Source organism: Gobius niger, assembly GCF_951799975.1.
Source record: "Gobius niger genome assembly, chromosome: 1".
Classification (NCBI taxonomy): domain Eukaryota; kingdom Metazoa; phylum Chordata; class Actinopteri; order Gobiiformes; family Gobiidae; genus Gobius; species Gobius niger.
The window spans coordinates 67854690-67875355 of NC_136852.1; the positions used below are offsets into that span (position 1 = coordinate 67854690).

Sequence of the window (20666 nt, forward strand, 5' to 3'; positions counted from 1 at the left end):
CTCTCACTTCAAAGACCATAGAGCATAACAACAACTCAGCCAGCACAGGTGCGGGGTGTGGGGAGTCCAGGCAGAAAGAGCTTAAATCTAATCCATAATTCTGTCTTTGTTTTTTTGCTTTTTTTGTTTTGTTTTCTAAAGTATTAAAGGCCTTTTATAAATCAACTACTTCAGCCACCTTATCTTTGGTTAGTTCCTATAATACAGTATGTAAATATGTGTCTAAAAAATACCTCTGAGGTTGGATGTTATTGAATGTGTGGGTGATGTCCTTTCTCTGGGGAGGAAACACTAAGTTGCCACGGACAGGACCAGAATAACTTTAAGTAAGACTTTAAACAATGAGGAGCTTCATGTAATTCTCCGTATGATGTTTTCCAGAGTATGGGCAGACGTTTTGAGCGTCTAAGAGGGACTTAATGTCTATAGAATAAATACATTCTACTTAACGGTAATTTAATTTTCCATTTCTTTAATTATTCTTGGAGACGCAAGGTTGAAAGGCTTCTCAGAGTGCTAAAGTAGGCTTTTATTCCCCATACTTTGAGGAAGCGATTGCTCAGACATTTATACAATAACTTTGGGTGAAAAGTCTTGGCTAAAGGACACAGTGGCAGCATGAACTGGTTGGAGTGTGGATGCTTCATTTCCCCATCAACTTAAAACATTTACGAGAGGCAAACGCTCCAAGAATCCATCCTAAAGATCCGGAGAAGGATAACCAGGCGCTGCACTGTAGCCGCCCACTGCTCCTGACAGGTTGCCCAGGAAGCGTTGGTTGAAGGATGAGTCACAAAAAGAGAAGAAATTCCCTCCAGGAAGATAATGAAGTCTCCCTTAGCTTCAACTTTTAGACCCGTAAGTGCTTTTGCAGACTGGTTACTGCCTTGGTGCAAAGCTGCTGAAAACTTTTATCTGTAAGGTAACTCTGGAGATAAACTTAGTCGACAAAAGTTGCTTGCCCTTTCATTATAAGCACATTAAATGACTGCCGCGGACCTGCTTGTTTAGCTTGCGTTTCATGTCGCCCGTCCCATCCAGCTGATGCGCCTCTGTTTCTACCTCTCTCTGGCTTTTGCCTCTCCCTGAGACCAATTAGATATAGTTTATGGAATCCAGAGTCGGCCTTTATTACGCACTAACACAAGCGCTAAGAGGCCTCGGGGCGACTCTGTATCCAGTTAGACAATGGCCTGGGACGGTACCTCCACGGCCCTCCAGAGTCACATCCAAGGAAATGAGAAATAAGGAGGAAGGAAGGATGGGGTGAAGAAGGGGACACTCCATGCACTAATGGGATGGAGCCAGAGGAGAGTGAGGAAGGTGGTTTTGCAACTTAAAACAAAGGATAGCTGGTAGTAATAGTTTAGCCACTATCTCACTACCTAGTACGAAGAGTTCAATAATCATGGCCTATTCACCATATACAATCCGGGTTTACTGCAACGAGCCAAAAAACATTGCATAGTGTAATCCAGTAACCATTGATAAACTCTTATGATAGCACAAAAATCTGTTCAGGAAAAGCCATTGTCACTAAATGGGAAAAACCACAACACAAAAATAAGTTTTAGTGACAAGACGCAGAACCTACAATTTGCCGTGAGCTTGAAGGCATTTTTCTTCATGCTGTTTATACTGTATTATTCTGGATACTGAGGTAGTGAGACTGCATGAGAATCACAGTCCCCAGCGGAAAGTTTCTCCGACAGCACAGAGGTACGGAGCATTAGGCAGAATGACAATTGTCCTGTCCTCCAGCATTACGACTAAGGCAGGCCAGGGACATCATTTGAGATGGGAATAACACAAAGTATAAAGCAAATGGCGTTGAAGTAAAATAGGGTGGATTTTAGTATCATGGACCTGGATTAACTACCGTTTGGGGGGAAATTGAATCAAAGTCTGTATTGTAACCAGGGAGTTATTTTCTCTCTGTGTCTCTCAGCCAATCCCTTCTCACTGCCTGCATCGCTCAACCAAAAAAAGCAATCTGTTTACAGTTTTATCTGATTTATACCTTTGCAATTGCCATTAGGACTGAATAATATGAGACATAATTGACCGTCATCACCGTCTTGTGTATAGTTAAGGTTAAGGTGCTTTATTTGTCATTATGCAACAACTGCAATGAAATGTGTCTTCTGGATTTGACCCATCCTTTGCCGATACTGGGACGACCCGTAAGGAGCAGTGGGCGGCGGCAGTACCGCGCCCGGGGCCCCATGTCCAGATGTGGAGCCAGACTTATGGTCAGAATCACCTGGCCGGAGGATGAACCTAATCTACATGTTTTTAGTGGTAGGGGAAACGGGAGTACTCTGAGGAAACCTAACTCCACATGCAAAGGCTCCGTCCAGGTGGGAACTGAACCCGGGAACTTCTAGCTGTGAAGCATGAGCGCTAACCACTGCGCCATCATAACGTAGTGACCTTTTATTGAACTGTTCCATGACTTTGACCAATTTTTCTCTCACATTGTGGCAAAATAAGTCTCACATAAAATTCTAAATCAGAACCAAAACAAGGCTTCAATAAATTAGTAAATGGCTCAATCTCAACTTTTCATTTTCGAGCAAGTTGTGTGCCAAGAACAAAACAAACAGAAAAGGAAACAGCAGAATAGCTCCACAGTACAAAATTGACTTGAGCTGGGGTACACAACAATAAACAATTACACATTGATGCTTGAAATGGACTGGGGATAAATCATTGAACCGCACTCCAATCTGTCAAAGAAATAACACAGTCACACACACGCAAATAGCAGATTCCTCAATCATCTCACACATGCACACACACTAACTCATATTTATACACAGACATGAACAAGAGTAACAATGATTTTGAAATAAATGTAATACCACAAGGTTAAGTGTAATCTAAGCCGACTGACCACACAACATATGGAAGATTTTTTTGTGTCATCAAAATGTGAATTTTAAATGTCTGTGAATTTTAATGCTTGAAATGCCTTTTTTTTTTTTTTTTTTTTTTGGTCCCTGAATTTCAGTTACTGAATATCCATTAATCAAGGCAATCCTGGATTAGTGAGAGCCGAGACACAGGATGTTTCCTATTGGTTTGTGTCTTTGAAGAAACAGGAGTTGACGAGTCAAATCTAAGAGGACAAGATCGCAAATACAAGCTGTCGAAATGAGCTTCCTTCGTAGAGTGGCTGGGCGCACCCTTCGAGATCGGGTGAGGAGCTCAGTTACTCGGGAGGAGCTCGGAGTGGAGTCGCTGCTCCTTCACATCGAAAAGAGCCAGCTGAGGTGGCTAGGGCATCTGTTCCGGATGCCTCCTGGCCGCCTGTTCCAGGCATGTCTTAATGGGACAAGGTCTCATGGAAGACCCAGGACACGCTGGAGGGACTATGTCTCCGAGCTGGCCTGGTGTCGCCTTGGGGTCCCCCCAGAACAGCTGGAGGAGGTGTGCGTGGATCGGGAAGTTTGGGCATCTCTGCTGAGACTGCTGCCTCCACGACCCGGCCCCGGATAAAGCGGCAGAAAATGGATGGATGGATGGATAAAATTCACATTCTGATGACACAAAAAAGTCTTCCATAACAACATGTATACAATCAGGCATCACCTGTTGCCAGAACCAAATCTAACCATTCAAAATTCCTTGTTCCAATCATTTAACACTATTTGTTAAAGCTCAGTGACTGAATTGTGGAGGTTCTACACTTTCAAATGTGATATGCCAGTCCATGCAGTGCGAGTTCGTAGGTAAAACTTGTGCTTGCAAACCAGGCTGCATGCCCTGCCTTTAATCACCGTGCAGCCTATGTGGAAAAACCCTAGCACTGCTGCTGGTATTGAGAGAGCCGCATGTGCTCCGGTCTATTTTGGGAGTGTTTGAGATTCGCTGTACGTCAGTGGAACACTGCCAGGGGTCAGCCAATGTCTCCATCACTGTGGGTGTCTCTCAGAACTCTTCCATCTCGTCGTTTTTTGACCTTACAGCATTCCGTGCATGCTTTTTATACATATTCCAAGCATAATTGAGCACATGCATTTCATTATGCCTTTAGCTACAGTAAAGGTCTGATTGTGTTATAATTAAAAGTTGGGGCTATCTTGCAAAGGAAATGATTGGACGGAATTGGTGACTGGCCTGTGTGGTAAAGGTCAGCATACTTAGAGCCGAAAGCAATTGATGGTTCGTGCTAATACCATGGCGTGCTAGATCAGTGGTTTGCGTCACTGGTGGAATTTCTTTACTTTTTGAGGGACTTTTTCCACCTTTTCCACCATTTATCTGTTTAGACCTCCTGTAACAATTAAGTCGTATGTAGCAAAAAATGGGATTTAGGGATTAGATTAGATTGGTTTATTTGAAAGGGGACAGTGCAATTTCATAAAACACATGAACAAACATGGTTAACCTCTTGATCCCCGCCAGAACAGAGCACATTTTCTCCAGTTCGGCTTTATCCAAATCTAAAAGCTTCTGGAATAAAAAGTGTCATCTAGCAATAAAAACGAGGATGAAAATACAACAAAAAAGTGACCCCAAAAAAAGCAACAAGAGCGACAAAAAAACATATAAAAAGTGAAGAAAAAGCAACAAAAGAGCATCAGAAATGTGCCAGAAAAGCAACAATAACACAATAAAAAAGGCGACAATAACATGATGAAAAAGTGATGAAAATGTGATGAAAACATGACAATAAAGAGACGAAAACACAATAAAAATGTGACAAAAACGCGGATTTGGGTAATGCTGAAGAAAATGTGCTTGGTTCAGGTGGGGGTTAAGAGGTTAAAAAAGCCAGAATTAGCCAGAAGGCTTTTTTTCATCTGCAGTCCCCTGGCCAAGATGTATATGATGCATGACAATACACTTGCAAGTCTTTGACAAATCATTCACAACAATAAAAATAACACTGTAAATAGCTAAAGGCACACAGTATTATATTATCTGCATTTTGTCCAAGTGGGGCTGGTTTGCCTAGGAGGGTAGCTTTCCAACATTTGTCTGTCTTTGTTTGAGATATGTGGGGTTCAGCAGTAGCATTTGACGCAGACCCTGACGAAAATGTAGAGATCCTATCGTAAAACACTTTAAGACACCTACATTTGCTGTCATTTTGCACAATATTATTTTGCTCCTCAGCTACACTTTGGGATGATAAGCTACACTTGTTTTGGTTGAGAATCACACCTGCAAGCGACTCTCCAGTAGGCGGACAAAGTAAAAACCAAATATTTCAGCCATGGCTGGCGGCGAAGCAAAGCATGAGACACTAAACACGCATTAACAGGAATCCTATGTATCGCACCAACTTCACATAGAACAAGGCGCTTGAAGAATCCGTTTCCCTCTAATGACGCCACAGCTAAAATGTTAATTACAGGGAAAAAGAGAAACGATTGTGAATATCAAACAGCAATTAGTATGTATCATCATCATCATTACCGCCGTTAGCCGCGGCGCAAGATGGAGGAGTATTTACCAACTGGAGAAGCGCTCATCAGTTGCTTATTCAGGGCCTGGAATGCTCTGGATGCAATGTTAAAAAATACCCTAGAATTTGCATAATTGATGTAGCCTCGAAATTAAGCGTGTTGGAAAATCCGGGGGCAGAACCAGGCGACGTCGGGCGAGTGGTTTATGCTCATTTGACCGACAAACACAGGACTCATGTATGTGGTGTAATAAACTATGTCCATTAACATTGTTTGATTAAATGTGTGGTGTCTTGATAAAAAAGTTAGTGATGTAGTTTTTGTGACCCAGTAAAGAGTTGTGGGCGTCTTGAACCATCCTGAAAAAGGACACATTTTGTCTTTTCTGATGCAAAATCGACTTTTTAGAGCTTTGTAATGTTGTTCTTGTTATACATGCTAGTGCCAATAACCAAGAGCACTCTACATGCGCTGAGCTAGAGGTATCGGAGTTTGTTCATTATGGGGAGCAAGGGGAGGCAGGTCTTACAGGGAAACAACACAACTGCAAAGGAACAATGGTAATCTATAAATAGACTGTTTTAGAAGCATTTTCTAAAAAACAAAAGTGATTGAAGTTTAAAAACTAAACAAAAAGAATTTCAAATTATCAACAAATAGGACTAGAAAGAGCAGAATACCCCCACTGGCTTTGTCCTCAACCATTTTAACCCTAGTATGAGGATAATAGAATAATTGTTATCATCATTGTGGGATAAATCTACATGGGACTACAATGTTCAAATGTCAAATACTACTGCCACCATAAAAAAGGCACACAAATTACATAAAACTAGCCCAAATGTGTTTATATGTTTACATTTTTGTTTTGTTTCTGAATCAGAAAGGAAGAACATCCTGAAGATTTGAATGTCCTCTTATAGTGATTTCATGCATCTCAGTGATGTATTGATTCGGATTTCCCATATCGATTTGATCTGATTCTTATCACAAGGGCCCGATTCACATTTCAGTTTGCTTTAGGTTCGATTCAATTAAGGATATCATGCAGTACTAATTTTACTTGTATATGGAAGACATTCTCAGAAGAACTAATGCTGCAAATAGTAGAAACCAACTCTAACTTGGTAACTTAGGGAAAATATATCTACATTACTAAATATATGAATATTAACATTAAGAATTGAACCCCTCCCCCTTGTGGCCATGTGCGTAATGACGCACTAGCACAGCCAATCAAGTTGGCCTTTGTCAGTAAACAACATGGCTGCCACAATAGACATCAGACTGAGACTGGCAAGATTTTTGGAAATAAACCCCAAATTCTTTTTTTTTGTTTGGAAGATTTTTTTACTCGTTTTTTGCGTAACCTTTCAAGAAAGGACAGCGGTGCAAAGTCTCTATCTCATTTAATTCCTATGTTATAATTGTCGACAAAATACACAACCTTAGAATCGATTCAAGTGTTTTTGGAATATCGATATCGGCCTATTCAAAGGAAAATTATTTCAAATAAATTAATCGATTTATTACACCAAGCCCTAGTATATAGTATTGCTATTATTAACCTTGACCTTAACCAGTTTTACAATTAAAGTATTATCTATGTACCACTTGAAATGCTGAGAATTTAGTGAGTCCCACTAAACATTTCATTTCTTGTCATTGTACTACATGACGTAACCTTTCGCACCATTCTTCACCAGCTCTGATATAAATCCTAGCAGGTTGTCAGCTCATCTGCAGGGTCCCTGACTGATGGATGGGGAACGATAACCACGATAAGGCCATTACACCTCATTCGAGCCATGTGGAACTAATTGTCCCCTCCCTTTTGTTCTCACTTGACTATTACAATCCAAGCTGAAAGGTCAATGTGCACTCATGGCACCCACAGGAAAGAACTATTTTAGCACATCACATCTACAGCCCCGTCCTCCATTATTACCAAGGCAGGACATGCTTGATGAAAAGAGATTTTGGAAGAACCCATTTTGCTTCTCAACGGTGTGGGCCTGAAGTTTGGTTAATATCTTGTGTTCATGTAGAATTTTCTGATGACAAACTAAAAGCAAAAGCAGAGATTAGTCTATGGTTGAGGCAGCATTTTTGAAAGAACTACGCAAACAGAAAATCCGACTTAAGGCAAAACACTGAAGCCACTTTTTTGCTCACTTTTCAAGTTCTACACAATGATCTACTTTATTTCACTGAATTCACTCTTCTCACTTTTGGGACAACATCGGCCCTTAAAGTAGGATTTACAGAGGTCAACGTTTGTAAATAACATTTTGAAGTTCTGTACATTTCTTTCAGTAATAGGCCTGACTATTAGATATCCTACTCAACCCACACATTTCTATTTGTCCTGGGGGAAAAAAGTATCCCTTTTTGGCCTCTTATACACAAAACATGGATTTTTTTTTCCCCTTCTGAAGACAAACAACAGATTAACAGCAAGCACAATGCAACAGAATCCATTTATTAAAAGAGCTGCTGGACTGTACATGTTGCTGAAAACACCAAAGGCTTTTCAGGGGTTTGTTACCATGGTCTTGCATCTGTTACCATAGCAACCTTATTTGGCCGCTTCTTCATTTGTGACTCTGGGCTATTTTTTTTTTTTCCTTTTGGTTTTGATTGATTTAAGTTCATTTATTGATTTTGTTTCCTGCTTTCTGGGATTGTATTTCATTCAGAAGATACATTTCTGAAAAATAACACACACAGACATTTAGGCTCGATTGGCGATGCTCCAACTTGATCTAGAGCTGTGTCTTTATCAGCAACACAATCAAATGAAAGTACAAAGGTGGAACTTCCATATCCATCAATGTCTTTCCTTCGAACACAACTCCACAATTGCATAAATTTGAGATCAACATTTGACCAAACTGTCAGACTTGATATAAGCCGAAAGAAATGTAAAGTCCTGTCTTCAGTCTGACTGAAAAAGGGCATTGGAGATATAATAGAGTTTGCATTGCCACTGGGGTTACGCAAGTTAAGTTTGAGGATTCAACCATGTCTTATTTCTGTTCCACCATGCAGACATACAGATGGAGATACTCTACTCGGGTCAATGTGGAGCGTTTTGCAGCACAAAAGACAAGTCAAAGATCGCTGACGTGTGTAACGATAAAAAATCAGTTCAAGCAGTTCAGTTCAAGCAGTCAGTTTGCTGCCAGACTCCAGCTGATCCACTACAGCATTCACCTGAACAGCCGTCTCCTGTGAGCTCATATCAAGTGCTTCAAGTTCTTTGTGATTGCATGTTTGTTTTGTGTTTGAAGAATGGAAATTCTTATCGAGTTATGTGTGTTTGTTAGCTTTGTGTGAATCAGCACTTCCAGGCAGAGGGCACTATCATAATATCCAAAACATCAGAAATCAAAGTGGCTCTAAAACTCATTTCTAAACCAGAAAATACATAACTGAAATGCATAACTAAAGCAGAAATACAATTAATAAAGTGCTCAACTGTGGATGACACTTACACCCACTGAAGAAGCTCACATAACCGTTTGGGAACCCCTATTTCAACACTTAAAATCAAATGTGTAGTAAAACAAGACTTTAGTGACTACAGACTACAGACTAGAGTGGGACCAAAAATATGTTTAATAGAGATGCACCGATCCAACTTTTTTGCTTCAGATACCAATACTGGGGTTTTAAGTATCTGGCGATATCCGATATTAACCGATACCAAGAGACAAGAGAAAGTAGTTACTGTGAATGAAAAAATTGGTCCTCCAGTGTGAGATCAATAAAGTCTCATTTTCTCATGAAAGATGTTACCAATTATCCATCTATTAATAAAGTGTAATGGAAAGACATTAACCAAGAATAACTGGACTTTTCTACATTAAAGAAATGACCTGATATATAGATTATATTTGGGTTACATTAATAAAAACAACTCGCATAATAAAAAAATAGGTGCATCCCTGTTTTTTAAGTTACAATGTTTTTTTGTGTAAATCTTAATCAGCATGTTGTAGCAGGATGTAGCGTCCTCCTGACAAAGAGATAATATATTATGCAGCCCTACTCGACACAGAGTCAGCCTGGCCTTACCTTGCTGCACGAAGGAGCCGTACACGAACCACATGGAGTTGTAAAGCGTGGTGGAGGACACGCCGCCCATTGGCAGGCGCGGCGGATTGAGCCAGTTGAGCAGGTAGACCAGGATGCCCACCAGGAGCACGGTGCCGGCGATGCAGGCCCACAGCGAGAGGTCAAACGGTGCCAGGCAGGCGAACATGTCCACGGTGCGCTCGGCCTTCCGCAGCAGCACGCCCACTGAGTAGTCCATGTAGCGGGTGGTGAAGTCCACCACGCTTTCGCGCTCCGGGGTGATGGTGAGGGCGGAGAGGCCCACGTCTGCTCGCTGTGAGGGGCAGAGGGGAAAGAGGAAGGTGAGAGACAGATTTGGGCAGGAAAAATCAAGTTTTTTTTTACCAATTGGCTGCTTCTTGCACTGAGGCAGATGTGTTTAAAGATAAGAGATACACAAAGTCCTGCGCTGTGAATTTCGCTGCTCTGTAGAATCCAGTGCCCTTGTCACAGCTGATTATTTTGGCACAAATTTGATGTTGTATACAGCACATAATTTCTCAAATCCGGTTGACAAAGAACTTCTCTTTCCCCGATTAACAATGTTCAGCAATCCACCTGTGCAAAAGTCCACGCTGATTCAATTTCTTGTTTAATAAGTATTCACATCCTTCCGATTTCACACAGTACTCCTCATCACAATAGTCATGCGTCACTATGATTCCACCTGTGGTGAACCTGTCAAGACCGATTTGAGAGTTTGAAACATTCTTGCACACTGCCTTTGCAAACTTCCCAACACGCAGATGGAGCAATGTGAAGTTATGTCGAAAACATACTGTGCCATTCTATTCTCCATACTGCATACACCTTGCTGTAATTACTGAGCCATCCTACAGACAGCGGGGAGCTTCTGATGACACACTGAGAATCCAGTTAATGAGACCTGTAAGGACTGGCATCAATGAAATGCGACACTCGACAATCTGCCGCAATCAGTGGATGCAGCTAAGTGTTCGGTGGGAGAGTGAATGAAAGAAATAACGGTCTGCTGTTGGGTTCAAAAACACTCTCTTCCGCCCTGTTGTGCACGTTTTGTTTGAGGTAGGGGAAGCTGGAGCACTTGGGGAAAACCTGCGCAGGCATGGGAAGCTGTGAGACCAGAGTGCCAACAGTCCGGCCAATTGAATCCCATTATGGAAATGCAATTAAGAGCAATTTACAAGCATATTCATTAAAGTGAACATACTGTCTCAAGTTTAGTTAGGTAGGAATGAGACCGAACATAGTTTTGTAGGTAAGCATGTTCACGTGAGAGTAAAGCAAACTGTGATGTGTCCTATAGGGGGCGTTGACCTTTACAAGAATTCCAATGAATGATGATGTCTCCATAATCAAAGAGAGGAAGGATGGACATTTCCTCAATGACATGTTTAGCTGAGGATATGAAGGTGGAGCAGTTTAGGCACAAAAAGCCCAGTTTTTGAGGGATCCTTTGTGCATTTACTGATATCAAACTGTTTTTAGTCTGTATGGCGGCTTGCTTTGTGAAATTTGATGAACAAGTAGGGATCTAATTGCCCCTGACACGGCTTGTTATCTTTGTTACTGTCCAGTGGCTTAAATTTCTGTTGTATCTTTAGCAAAGGCACATCCTGTTAGTATTTGGAGCACTTACAAGCTTTATATTTAAAAATGTATGTGACAAATTTACCTACGGGTACAAATAAAGAAACCTAAAGAAACCTAACCTAACCTAACCTAACCTAACCTAACCAAACCTAACCTATGGAGTCTTAAAACGTAATTGGAAAATAACAGCTTGTTTATTTTTTGCGATAAAGTAATGCAGAAACGTAGCAAGTTAGTTTACCAGTGGAGCATCAAGGGAACTCATCAAGTTCCTTTAAAAAGTAATGCTACCCAACACTGATGTTAAAAAAAATCAAAGACGCCAAAAGAAAAACACCTTTTCTCAGATCCGATTAATTGCACAACTATTTAGGCTTCAGACATGTGGCAATGCAAGCAGTGTATAGACAACATATCCTAATTGGACTAAAAGAATAACATTAAAGTGCATAACAAATCTAATTTGGCAGAGACAATGACAGATTGATGCAGAGACGAAACAGAACATCGGCAAAAATTCTAAGGATTTAAGGACTTTTGAGAGCAACCAGGGCTAAGTTTAGCTAGTTGCGGAGACAATTCCGGCTAATTAAAATGTTTTCCCTGGTGCTTGCTAACACTTCCGCAAGTCATAAAGATAACTGAGATTGGTCGTGTGAACTAGAGTCTCTTTGTGGCTGAGGGATTATGGAAACTACGATATTAAAGGGATTTGGTTGAAGCGAGAGTGAGATGATTTTCTGGGTGAATGTTCAGCGCTTCCACACTAGGTTTAGCGATCGCGATAATCAACGCAGGATAAATGAAATGTGAACTTAGGGTAGGAATAATAGTTAGTTGCTTGCAGACAGAAGCTTTCAGACAGCTGGTTTAAATGGTTGCTTCAATTAGTTAACGGCAGTCAAAGAGAGTGTAAACAAACAAACAAAAAATAGTAAAAATAAAAGTTAAATAAAATTCTTATCCCCTCTTGGAGCCGCCACCTTAACGTGGTGGAGGGGTTTGAGTGCCTGAATGATCCTGGAGCTCTGTTGTCGGAGGCTCCGTGCCCCTGGTAGGGTCTCCCAGGGCAAACCGGTCCTAGGTGACGGGTCAGACAAAGAGCGATTCAGAAGCCCCTTATGAGAGACCAACAGGCCTGGCTAGAACCGTGAGGCCGTTCTCCTGTGGACCCACCACCTTCAGGGGGAGCCATAAGGGGCTGGTGCAATGTGATTTGGAAAGCTCCAATGGCTGCCCCAACGACCCGGCAACGGAAAAGTGGAAGAAATGGATGGATGGATGGATGGATAAAATTCTTATTTCATACTACTATAGTATACCTGGCCTTTTCATAACAGCTATCAAAGAGGAAGGCCCTGTACTTATTTTTTCTCATTGACTAATGTAATTTTATCCTTCACTACACTGTAAAAGCATGACATTTGTGTGAAAAAGGCCTTTGTGCTCTATGCATCTAATAAAAAAGCCTTTTTGTAAACTCAAGGCAAGTTGTTGTTGTTTGCAGGTTGCAATGGGGTGGCTTTTTGCAATTTTCTTTGAATAAACAATTTGTGAACTACTAGTAACTCACTAATTATGTTTTTGAACCATAAAATATGCACATAAAACTTTGGCATTGTAAAACTGCTACCTCTGTGCTCGTAAGTACAAACAAAACCAGGCGCAGTGTGACTGTATAGGGACAAAATAGGAAATTTCATCATTGGTCGAAGAAATTGCCAGCATGAGTACAAAGTGGCAGCAAAACAGCAATAGGAAATTATTGTGGGAAATCACAGCAAGACGCCATTGGTAAAGACGACAGAACGAATACAGACAACAGCGTGAGGGCGAGTGTGCATATTGCTCATCACTGAGAAAAGAGATCATCATTTGCCCTGCTAAACACAGCGGTCAGTCAACATAGACGCCAAAGTGCACCCTGGGTGATCATTATCTGCCATAATTGAGTTTTGAGATAAAGCTTGTTGCTGACTTGATGGAGAAAACAATTGCAAGTTTGGGATTCGTCTGTGTTGACATAAATATGCATCAGGCCACAGCAGTTCTCCCATCGCCTTCGTGAGCCGCGGTGCCGGGGGAATACAAATGTCCGACACATACGAAAGGTACACAAGGTCAGGCAATTGGAGACTTTCAACGGAAACAACTGCAGGAATATAATGAAGTGTGAGCTGGAGAGTGTGAGTGAGTGAGTGAGTGAGTGAGTGAGTGAGTGAGTGAGTGAGTGAGTGAGTGAGTGAGTGAGTGAGTGAGTGAGTGAGTGAGTGAGTGAGTGTGAGTGTGAGTGTGAGTGTGTGTGTGTGTGTGTGTGTGTGTGTGTGAGTGTGAGTGTGAGTGTGAGTGTGAGTGTGAGTGTGAGTGTGAGTGTGAGTGTGAGTGTGTGTGTGTGTGTGTGTGTGCGTGCGTGCGTGCGTGCGTGCGTGCGTGCGTGCGTGCGTGCGTGTGTGTGTGTGTGTGTAGGTGCGTGTGCGTGTGTGTGGTGTGTGTGTGTGTGTGTGTGTGTGTGTGTGTGTGTGTGTGTGTGTGCGTGCGTGCGTGTGTGTGGTGTGCGTGTGTGTGTGTGGTGTGTGTGTGTGTGTGTGTGTGTGCGTGCGTGCGTGCGTGCGTGCGTGCGTGCGTGCGTGCGTGCGTGCGTGTAAAGAAATGGCCTTTGCCTACCTGCAGTGGACAAAATTTGTCGTAGTCAAGTGCAATTTTGTAAGTGTCCTAGGGAGAAGACGACTTGAGGGTTTGGGAAACTTGTTCCGAGTTCCCACAAGATTGCAAAGTGGGTGGCAACCAGTGCAAAGGTGTGGAAGATTGCTCACAGTCATCAGAAGCTTAAAATAATGTCTCTTCTTTAAGGTGACTTCTAATTATCCCACTGACATTAACTATCTCAAAAAGCCTATTGGAAATGACCGGCAGTGCTGACCTTGTCTGAAAATGCTTTAATCGAGGGTCCATTTCTTGTCTGTACTGTTCATAAATAGAACAAATGGTCCATCATCACTTTAAGACAACTGCAGCATTTTAGCTGGAGCAAAGGGCAAGCCATTTTAGCGATTTTAGTGATAAATGATTTTTTGCAAGAAAAGAATGGTTTGACTGACTGTAAAGAGTATGTCATGTTGAGACTGGGGCTGTCAGACTGCTGCCATATTGTGAGCAATAGTTAACAGAAATCCAAGAAGAAAATAATTTAGACAGGACAGTTCATTTTGTTTTGTTCTTTTCAAGAAACATTGTAGCTTATTAGACAGGACAACACAAAAGCTTTATTAGACAGGACAGTTCAGGGTGAAAGTGGGGTGAAAAGCAAGGAGACACATTCAGCAGTGTCACAGATGGGATTCAAACTCATAACAGTGTTTCAGGTATGCGCACAGCAGTCTTAACCAATAGACGATTGGTAGCACACCGTTCAAGAAGTTTTATTTCTACCATTTTCACTTTCACCGACCAGAATATGATCTTTAAAAAAGATTATCATTAACATCATTGGTCTTCTGTGCTCATTCATGAGAGGACTTGAGAATTTTATGGGCGCGTTGGAAACCGTAACATTACCTCAGCTAATGAGATCAACTGAACTGGGTCATGCTGACCTGCTTTTCCTCAGGTACATGCTCAAGATACAGGACTGAACTCGGTAAAAGCATATGATGATTTCATTTGCGATAATCTGTGATTAATGTGTTAATTTTTGTTAGTTAATCAATTTTTGTTAATTAATCCCAATAATTTTGACAGCCCTTGTTCATATCTCCGTAATTACCGAACCTATGTAATTACTGTGCATATTCAAAATGAATAAATCAATACCTAACTTCAACTTGGTTTTTCAAGGTGTGTGCACTTGACACTTTTCCTTATGAGATGAAACTTGAAATGCTTCCTTAGCCTATTTTGTACCAAAATATCAACCATTTGATCGATCCTTACCTTGAAAACCAGCTCCCCCATGAGCCCATTCCAGTGTCCGTCCGACTGCAGGCTTCCGTACTTGTGGTCCGGAGCTACGTATATCTCATACTTGAATCCCAGATAGTTGGACAGGGCATCCAGGACGTCGATGGAGAAGCCTTGATACTTCTTTGGCTTTCCCAGCACATTCTCAGACACCATTACGAAGGGCTCCTCCTACAGGGCAAAGCAGAGACAGACAAATCAATGGGAGTGTCACAAAGCCAGTCATCCAGCCAATCAATGCAACAGTCATTTAAGCATTAGCTCGGCCCATTATCAAAGTGGGCTCTGGTCTACATGGGGGGGGGAAAAAACTGCCCAAAGGTTCGGCGATTTCACATGCGATCAATAATGTGAGGATTCGCCTGTGAAAGCAATGGTGACTTTGCAGAAGCCTCAGTAAAGGTCAATTCAAGCTTTTGAAAGTACTTTGGACACCTTAGCCCTGGTATATTTTCTCTAGGAAGCATTGATATTTTACATGTTGAACTAATGTCCAAGTAAAGATAACAACAAGGTGAGGATTTGGCCTATAGCTCCCTCTGCAGGGAATGACAAAGTGAAAAAAAAACTTGGCTTCTGCTAACAGCATGATAGCAACTCATAGTGCCGCAGTTAACACACTGACCGCAGAACTGCTCAGAACGGGTCTGGTGATGGATTATGGGCTTCAAAAATATGGAGGACTTTTTTTGTAGCAAAGGTGGCCATACCACTTTTGCTGTGCCCAATCCTGTCAGACCTTGGAAGCTAAGCAGGGACGGCCCTGGCCTGTACTTGGATGGGAGACCGTTTGTTACATCAGGAAGCCTAGCGAATGTAGTGAGTGAGTAGTTGATGGTGGTCGGAGGGGCCGATGGCTCGCTTCCGTCAGTCTACCCCAGGACAGCTGTGGCTACAACAATAGCTGACCACTACCAAGTAATAGCAACAAAAAAATGCTTAAATGAAGAAAAATACTATTCAAGGTATGTTATTGATAAGGGAACAATATTAAGGCATAATAAAAAGTACATTTCCATAATTCCCTTTGACTGAAAGTCAAGTCTTAAACAACAGTGTCCACAAGATGGGATCGAGAGCACATGGATACTATAAACAAGGCACAGATTCAAAATAAATCAATCAACTAGTGACACCAAAACACTAACATTATTCACAATGGCAAAACAGATTACGTGTCTTCCCCAAGAACGCAATTAAAAAGCAGATTGAACCTACAACCTTCCTGTAACGAGACTACTCTACCACCTGAGACACTTGTGGGGTAAACATAACAAAAAGTTAAATGTATAGCCAGTGCCTTCTCCTTGGGCTTACGGCCACTGCATCACATCACAACACTTACTAGTATGCGTCTGTGCTCGTCTGGCTGAATGAGAATATGATTTGTTGCACCTCTGACATGTGATCTGTCTCTGTCTGTAAACATGTCCTTGTACTCTGGCAAAAACAGATCCAACACAACTGCCACGCCATGCTTTATTTACACATTCCCACACTAGTCTTAGCAATGTGACAAAAAATGGTTTCATTACATGAGTCAATTTAGGATATTGGTCTAATATTAATATACTTTGAAATTATGGATGACAAAAAGATGGTGACAGATGGTTTGGGTGATCATACCGGTTAAAGGCCACATCTTTACAATGAACCATTTTCTAAAATGGAGTAGATAAAAACAACCATGAAGTCACACGAGCCCACCCTAAACATCACGTTAGGTATTGATCTTGAGCACTGTAGCAAAAAGAATATAATGAGAACACAAACAAACAAGTGTCCCGAATCTATACCTTAAGTATAAACACAGACCCGGTGCCAGACAAGGGCTCTTTAGCTTTCTGTACACTACTGTCTCATGTTTATGATTAGCTAAAAGGTTTGTCAGCGCTATATTAAAACACTTAGAGTTTGGCAACGAGCTGAAATCTCGAATTACTCAGATGTGTAATGTACATGCTTACTCATCCAAAATATATAGTAGAAAATACAACATTGTGCGAGTAATATGATCCCGGTCAGGCGTTTTGATTGCTTTGAATTGTGAGCATTGGAGACGGCTGATGCTGTTGCTGGTCGATATTACAATGCCAGGGAAAGGGCAGGCTCCTGTGGAGGGTAAATGACACCCCACCAGCTGACATTTAAGACAATTCATTAAAGCTGCTGTATTTCAGCCACAGCACAGCGCAAAACAGCAAAACAATCCATAAAAGTCACTCAGGATGTAGCGGATCTCACCGTACAGTATTGGGATGGTAGAAATTTCGCCGAATGACTTTTTCTTGTGATTGCAGAGATCTCATGGTTTTGTTGAAATCTCAATAAGCCATTGTTGCAATAATGGTTTAAATGAATAGACTATGAAACAAAAGTGACAGGGTATGTTCACTGCCAAAACTTGACTTGCAAGGGCACTGCTTGGATATTAAGTCTGCAATTAAAGTAAGTTTAAAACAATATCCTTTTGGTGCACTTCACTGCATTCTCAACAGGTGAAAAAGCCAATGTTTTTTTGCCGGATTACAGGTACAGGCCTTCCTCACGGCAAAACCAAGATGGCTATCTAAGGCCCTGTCCACACGAAGTCAAGCTCAAGAGGACTAAACGTGAAAATATTTTAACAATCCAGTGTACCATCCACATGAAACCGACGTTCTGGGAGTTTGCCGTTAACGTGGCTCCATTGTTACAGCATCTCCACAACCTTCACAGCTCGAGCCTTATAATAACTTTCACTGCACAATCCTTCGCTACTCTGCCCCACGTTGAGTCACAGGTGACAAGGAGAAAAACATCACAGCATTCAGCATTCAGTCTGTGTTTTTGGACTCACGGTAAAAGTCCGGTCACTGGCAGTTATTCTGCTTTTCTCCCATTAACCTTTTCTAGACTCTAAATCCATTCAGAAGTTTCATATTTACCAGCAGAATCTTTGTTTATAATTTAGAAAGTTTACAGTGCATGCGCTCTCTTCAGTTGTGCTCTATTTTCTGTGGGAGCACCACAGCACCTCACACAGGCCTGGCAGCTGTATTGATATACTGAGCTGGCTCTGTTTACAGAGAAAGTTTCTGAAATTATAAGCGTTTTGTCTTCGTTTGGATATAGCCTCAGACCAGCTGTTAAAGGGGCTAGATGCAAGTTGGCCATTTTATACTAACTACTGCCACCTCAGGTCATACATGTAACTGCACCTTCTATATTAAGCTCATGCATGACGGCACTTTGGACCTGAAGTAACAACTTTTTGAGTGACAGGCAGGATTTTAGAGACAGTTGAGGTGAACAGGTCTGGGCTCATTCTACACCTTAGGACATGGCTAGAACATGTAGGGGGAGGAAAATACTTCATTTTAACATTTTTAAACTCTGTATAGTCCCTTTAAACTAATTTGCAGGAGCCACGTGCACAAGGTGGGCTCATGCATAGTCACATGGTGTATGAGTCAAGATTTCATACAAGGGGAGAAATCCAATTCTATATTAAGACCTTGATATTGGGTTGCTTTTTAGATCTACACATCTAAAAGGTTTTAGTCGATCACTACCTCTAACTCATCAATATGTTCTATTCCATATATTTTTAGCCTAGATTGCAGGTGGATGGTTTGCTTCCTTGTAGTGCACAGCCATGGGCTATTTAGAAGTTAGCAATTTGAATAGCTTGTTTGTGCTCTGCGAGTCTTATTTTCAGTTTGCACTTTGTACGGCCTATATAAAACCAACCCAGTGGACATTTTAGTCTTTGGTGTTACAATTTATAAACTATTTATTGTTAACACTTTGACTAGAAGTAATGTCCATTAAAGTATTGGGGCGCTCTACATTGCCTCTGTAGGTATACAGTAGTTAACGTTATTGTTTTAATGAGGGGAGTCACTTATTCGGACGGTAGTGTGGCAGTCCTCTAGGCCCAACCCACTTTATATGCATTTGAAAATATGCTGTACATGCTGAGACCCCAACACAGCCTGGGAATCCAACCTGGGACATTATTGATGTGACATTTTACTACCAACCAGCAATTATACAACATTGTCGATATCGTTAGCTCTCTTGCCGCTGTACTTCAACTGACTTTCCTGTCTCCTCAATCCTTTGCCTTTATTCTTCACCCCTCTTTTTTCTCCCACTTTAATAAATCCCTATTGATGAGCAAAAATGTTTTAGGCCAATATGTCTTGCAGATTTATGAGCGAGCCCGTGCGCATTATTGACTGGATACTGGCCGCGCGTTAAGCACACATGCAGACGGACACACACGCGGCGCCTGGCTTTCACTGTGCATTAACTATAGCCCTTTCTAATCCGCACTCGCCGCTGCCGCTCAATAAGCCATTAGGCAGCGAGTGGACATGCATGCCAAGTCGCTCCCTAAACAGAAAGATCCATCAATCAAAAGGCAGGAACACCCACTCGCACCTCGACGGGACGTACCCCCAGAGAGAGGACCCCTCCTGGCTCCTCCAAGAGTTACACCGTTTTTGAAAAGTCGATGTTCGATGTGCAGGAAGATCCCAGAAAGACGGGATTGATGGAGGCGCATGTTGAGGTCGGGACACACGATTTTAGAATGAGTCAAATTCCCCACCATCTTAAAACGTGCAAAAGGATCTCATACACTGCAGTGCACCTTATATACTGTACTTCACAGCGGGGATCATGCCAAGTGATTTGAGCATGTCAGTCAAAGAAACAAGCCAGTGCGCCAAGTGTTTTGCACTCAAAACAAAAAATACATTTTTAGAAAGAACAATAAAAAAAATATTCTGCGTAAATTGAGATTTAGTATGTAATTTTTTGTGCAACATATACATATGTATATTAAAAATAAGGTCAAATATCTCGATTTTCTTTGTGTGGGGCGACAGTGGCACAGATGGTAGAGCGGGTCATCTCATGATCGGAAGGTCGGTGGTTTGAATCCCGGGGCCTGCAGGTGCAGACTGTTGTTGTGACCTTGGGCAAGACACTTCACCCAATGTCTATGTGTGAGTGGTTGGTGGTGGTCGGAGGGACCGCTGGCGCAGATGTGAGCAGCCTCGCTGCTGTCAGTCTACCCCAGGGGAAACTGTGGCTACAAATGTAGCTTACCACCATCAGCATGGAGCATAGACAGTTAAAAAGAATAGACGTCTCCTGCTTACTTCTCTCCGTTTGCCACAATGACTACGCTTGAGGGGGAAATCATGGCAGGTTTACATACTCCTCCTCCCCAGCTCTGACGAAGCATGTTCCAAAAAAGGGCATAAGGGCGGGATCTTCACTGTAGACTCGGCCCTCGAGATTTCTAAAAAAAATTCTTATGAAAACCAGCCTGGTCTCCTCAATTGTAACTAACCCTGCGTTATCACAGGAGGAATATCCAGCTCTTGATGGTTCCCAAAAAATTGGGACCAGGCTTTAAAGTTGTTTTCAACGTGTCTAAAGTACAATTCTTTCAAATGGGGACTAGTGGCGATATGGAGGTACTACAGCAATGGCGGAGCAATGGCGGCCCCTAGTGTCGTTGTGAAAAAAAGCAGAGCAGCCAGCGACCATTGGCATGGAGTGAATGAACCCCACTCCCTTTCATGTGTGAAGCGCTTTGGGTGT

The 20666-nt window shown here is 41.9% G+C and overlaps 1 protein-coding gene across 4 annotated transcripts in view; it reads right to left on the reverse strand.

Moving 5' to 3' along the window:
- The window catches only part of grid2 (glutamate receptor, ionotropic, delta 2), a 651170-nt gene that overhangs the window by 187058 nt on the left and 443446 nt on the right, over positions 1 to 20666 (reverse strand). For all 4 annotated transcript variants that reach the window (XR_013792643.1, XM_079551983.1, XM_079551984.1 and 1 more), the window contains exons 10-11: positions 15039 to 15236; positions 9498 to 9810 (exon numbers count right to left, since the gene is read on the reverse strand). Coding sequence is in view for 3 of the 4 variants with exons in the window: in XM_079551983.1 (XP_079408109.1) it covers positions 9498 to 9810; positions 15039 to 15236 (511 nt within the window). In the remaining variant the exon portion in view is untranslated. The remainder of the gene's footprint in view (positions 1 to 9497; positions 9811 to 15038; positions 15237 to 20666) is intronic.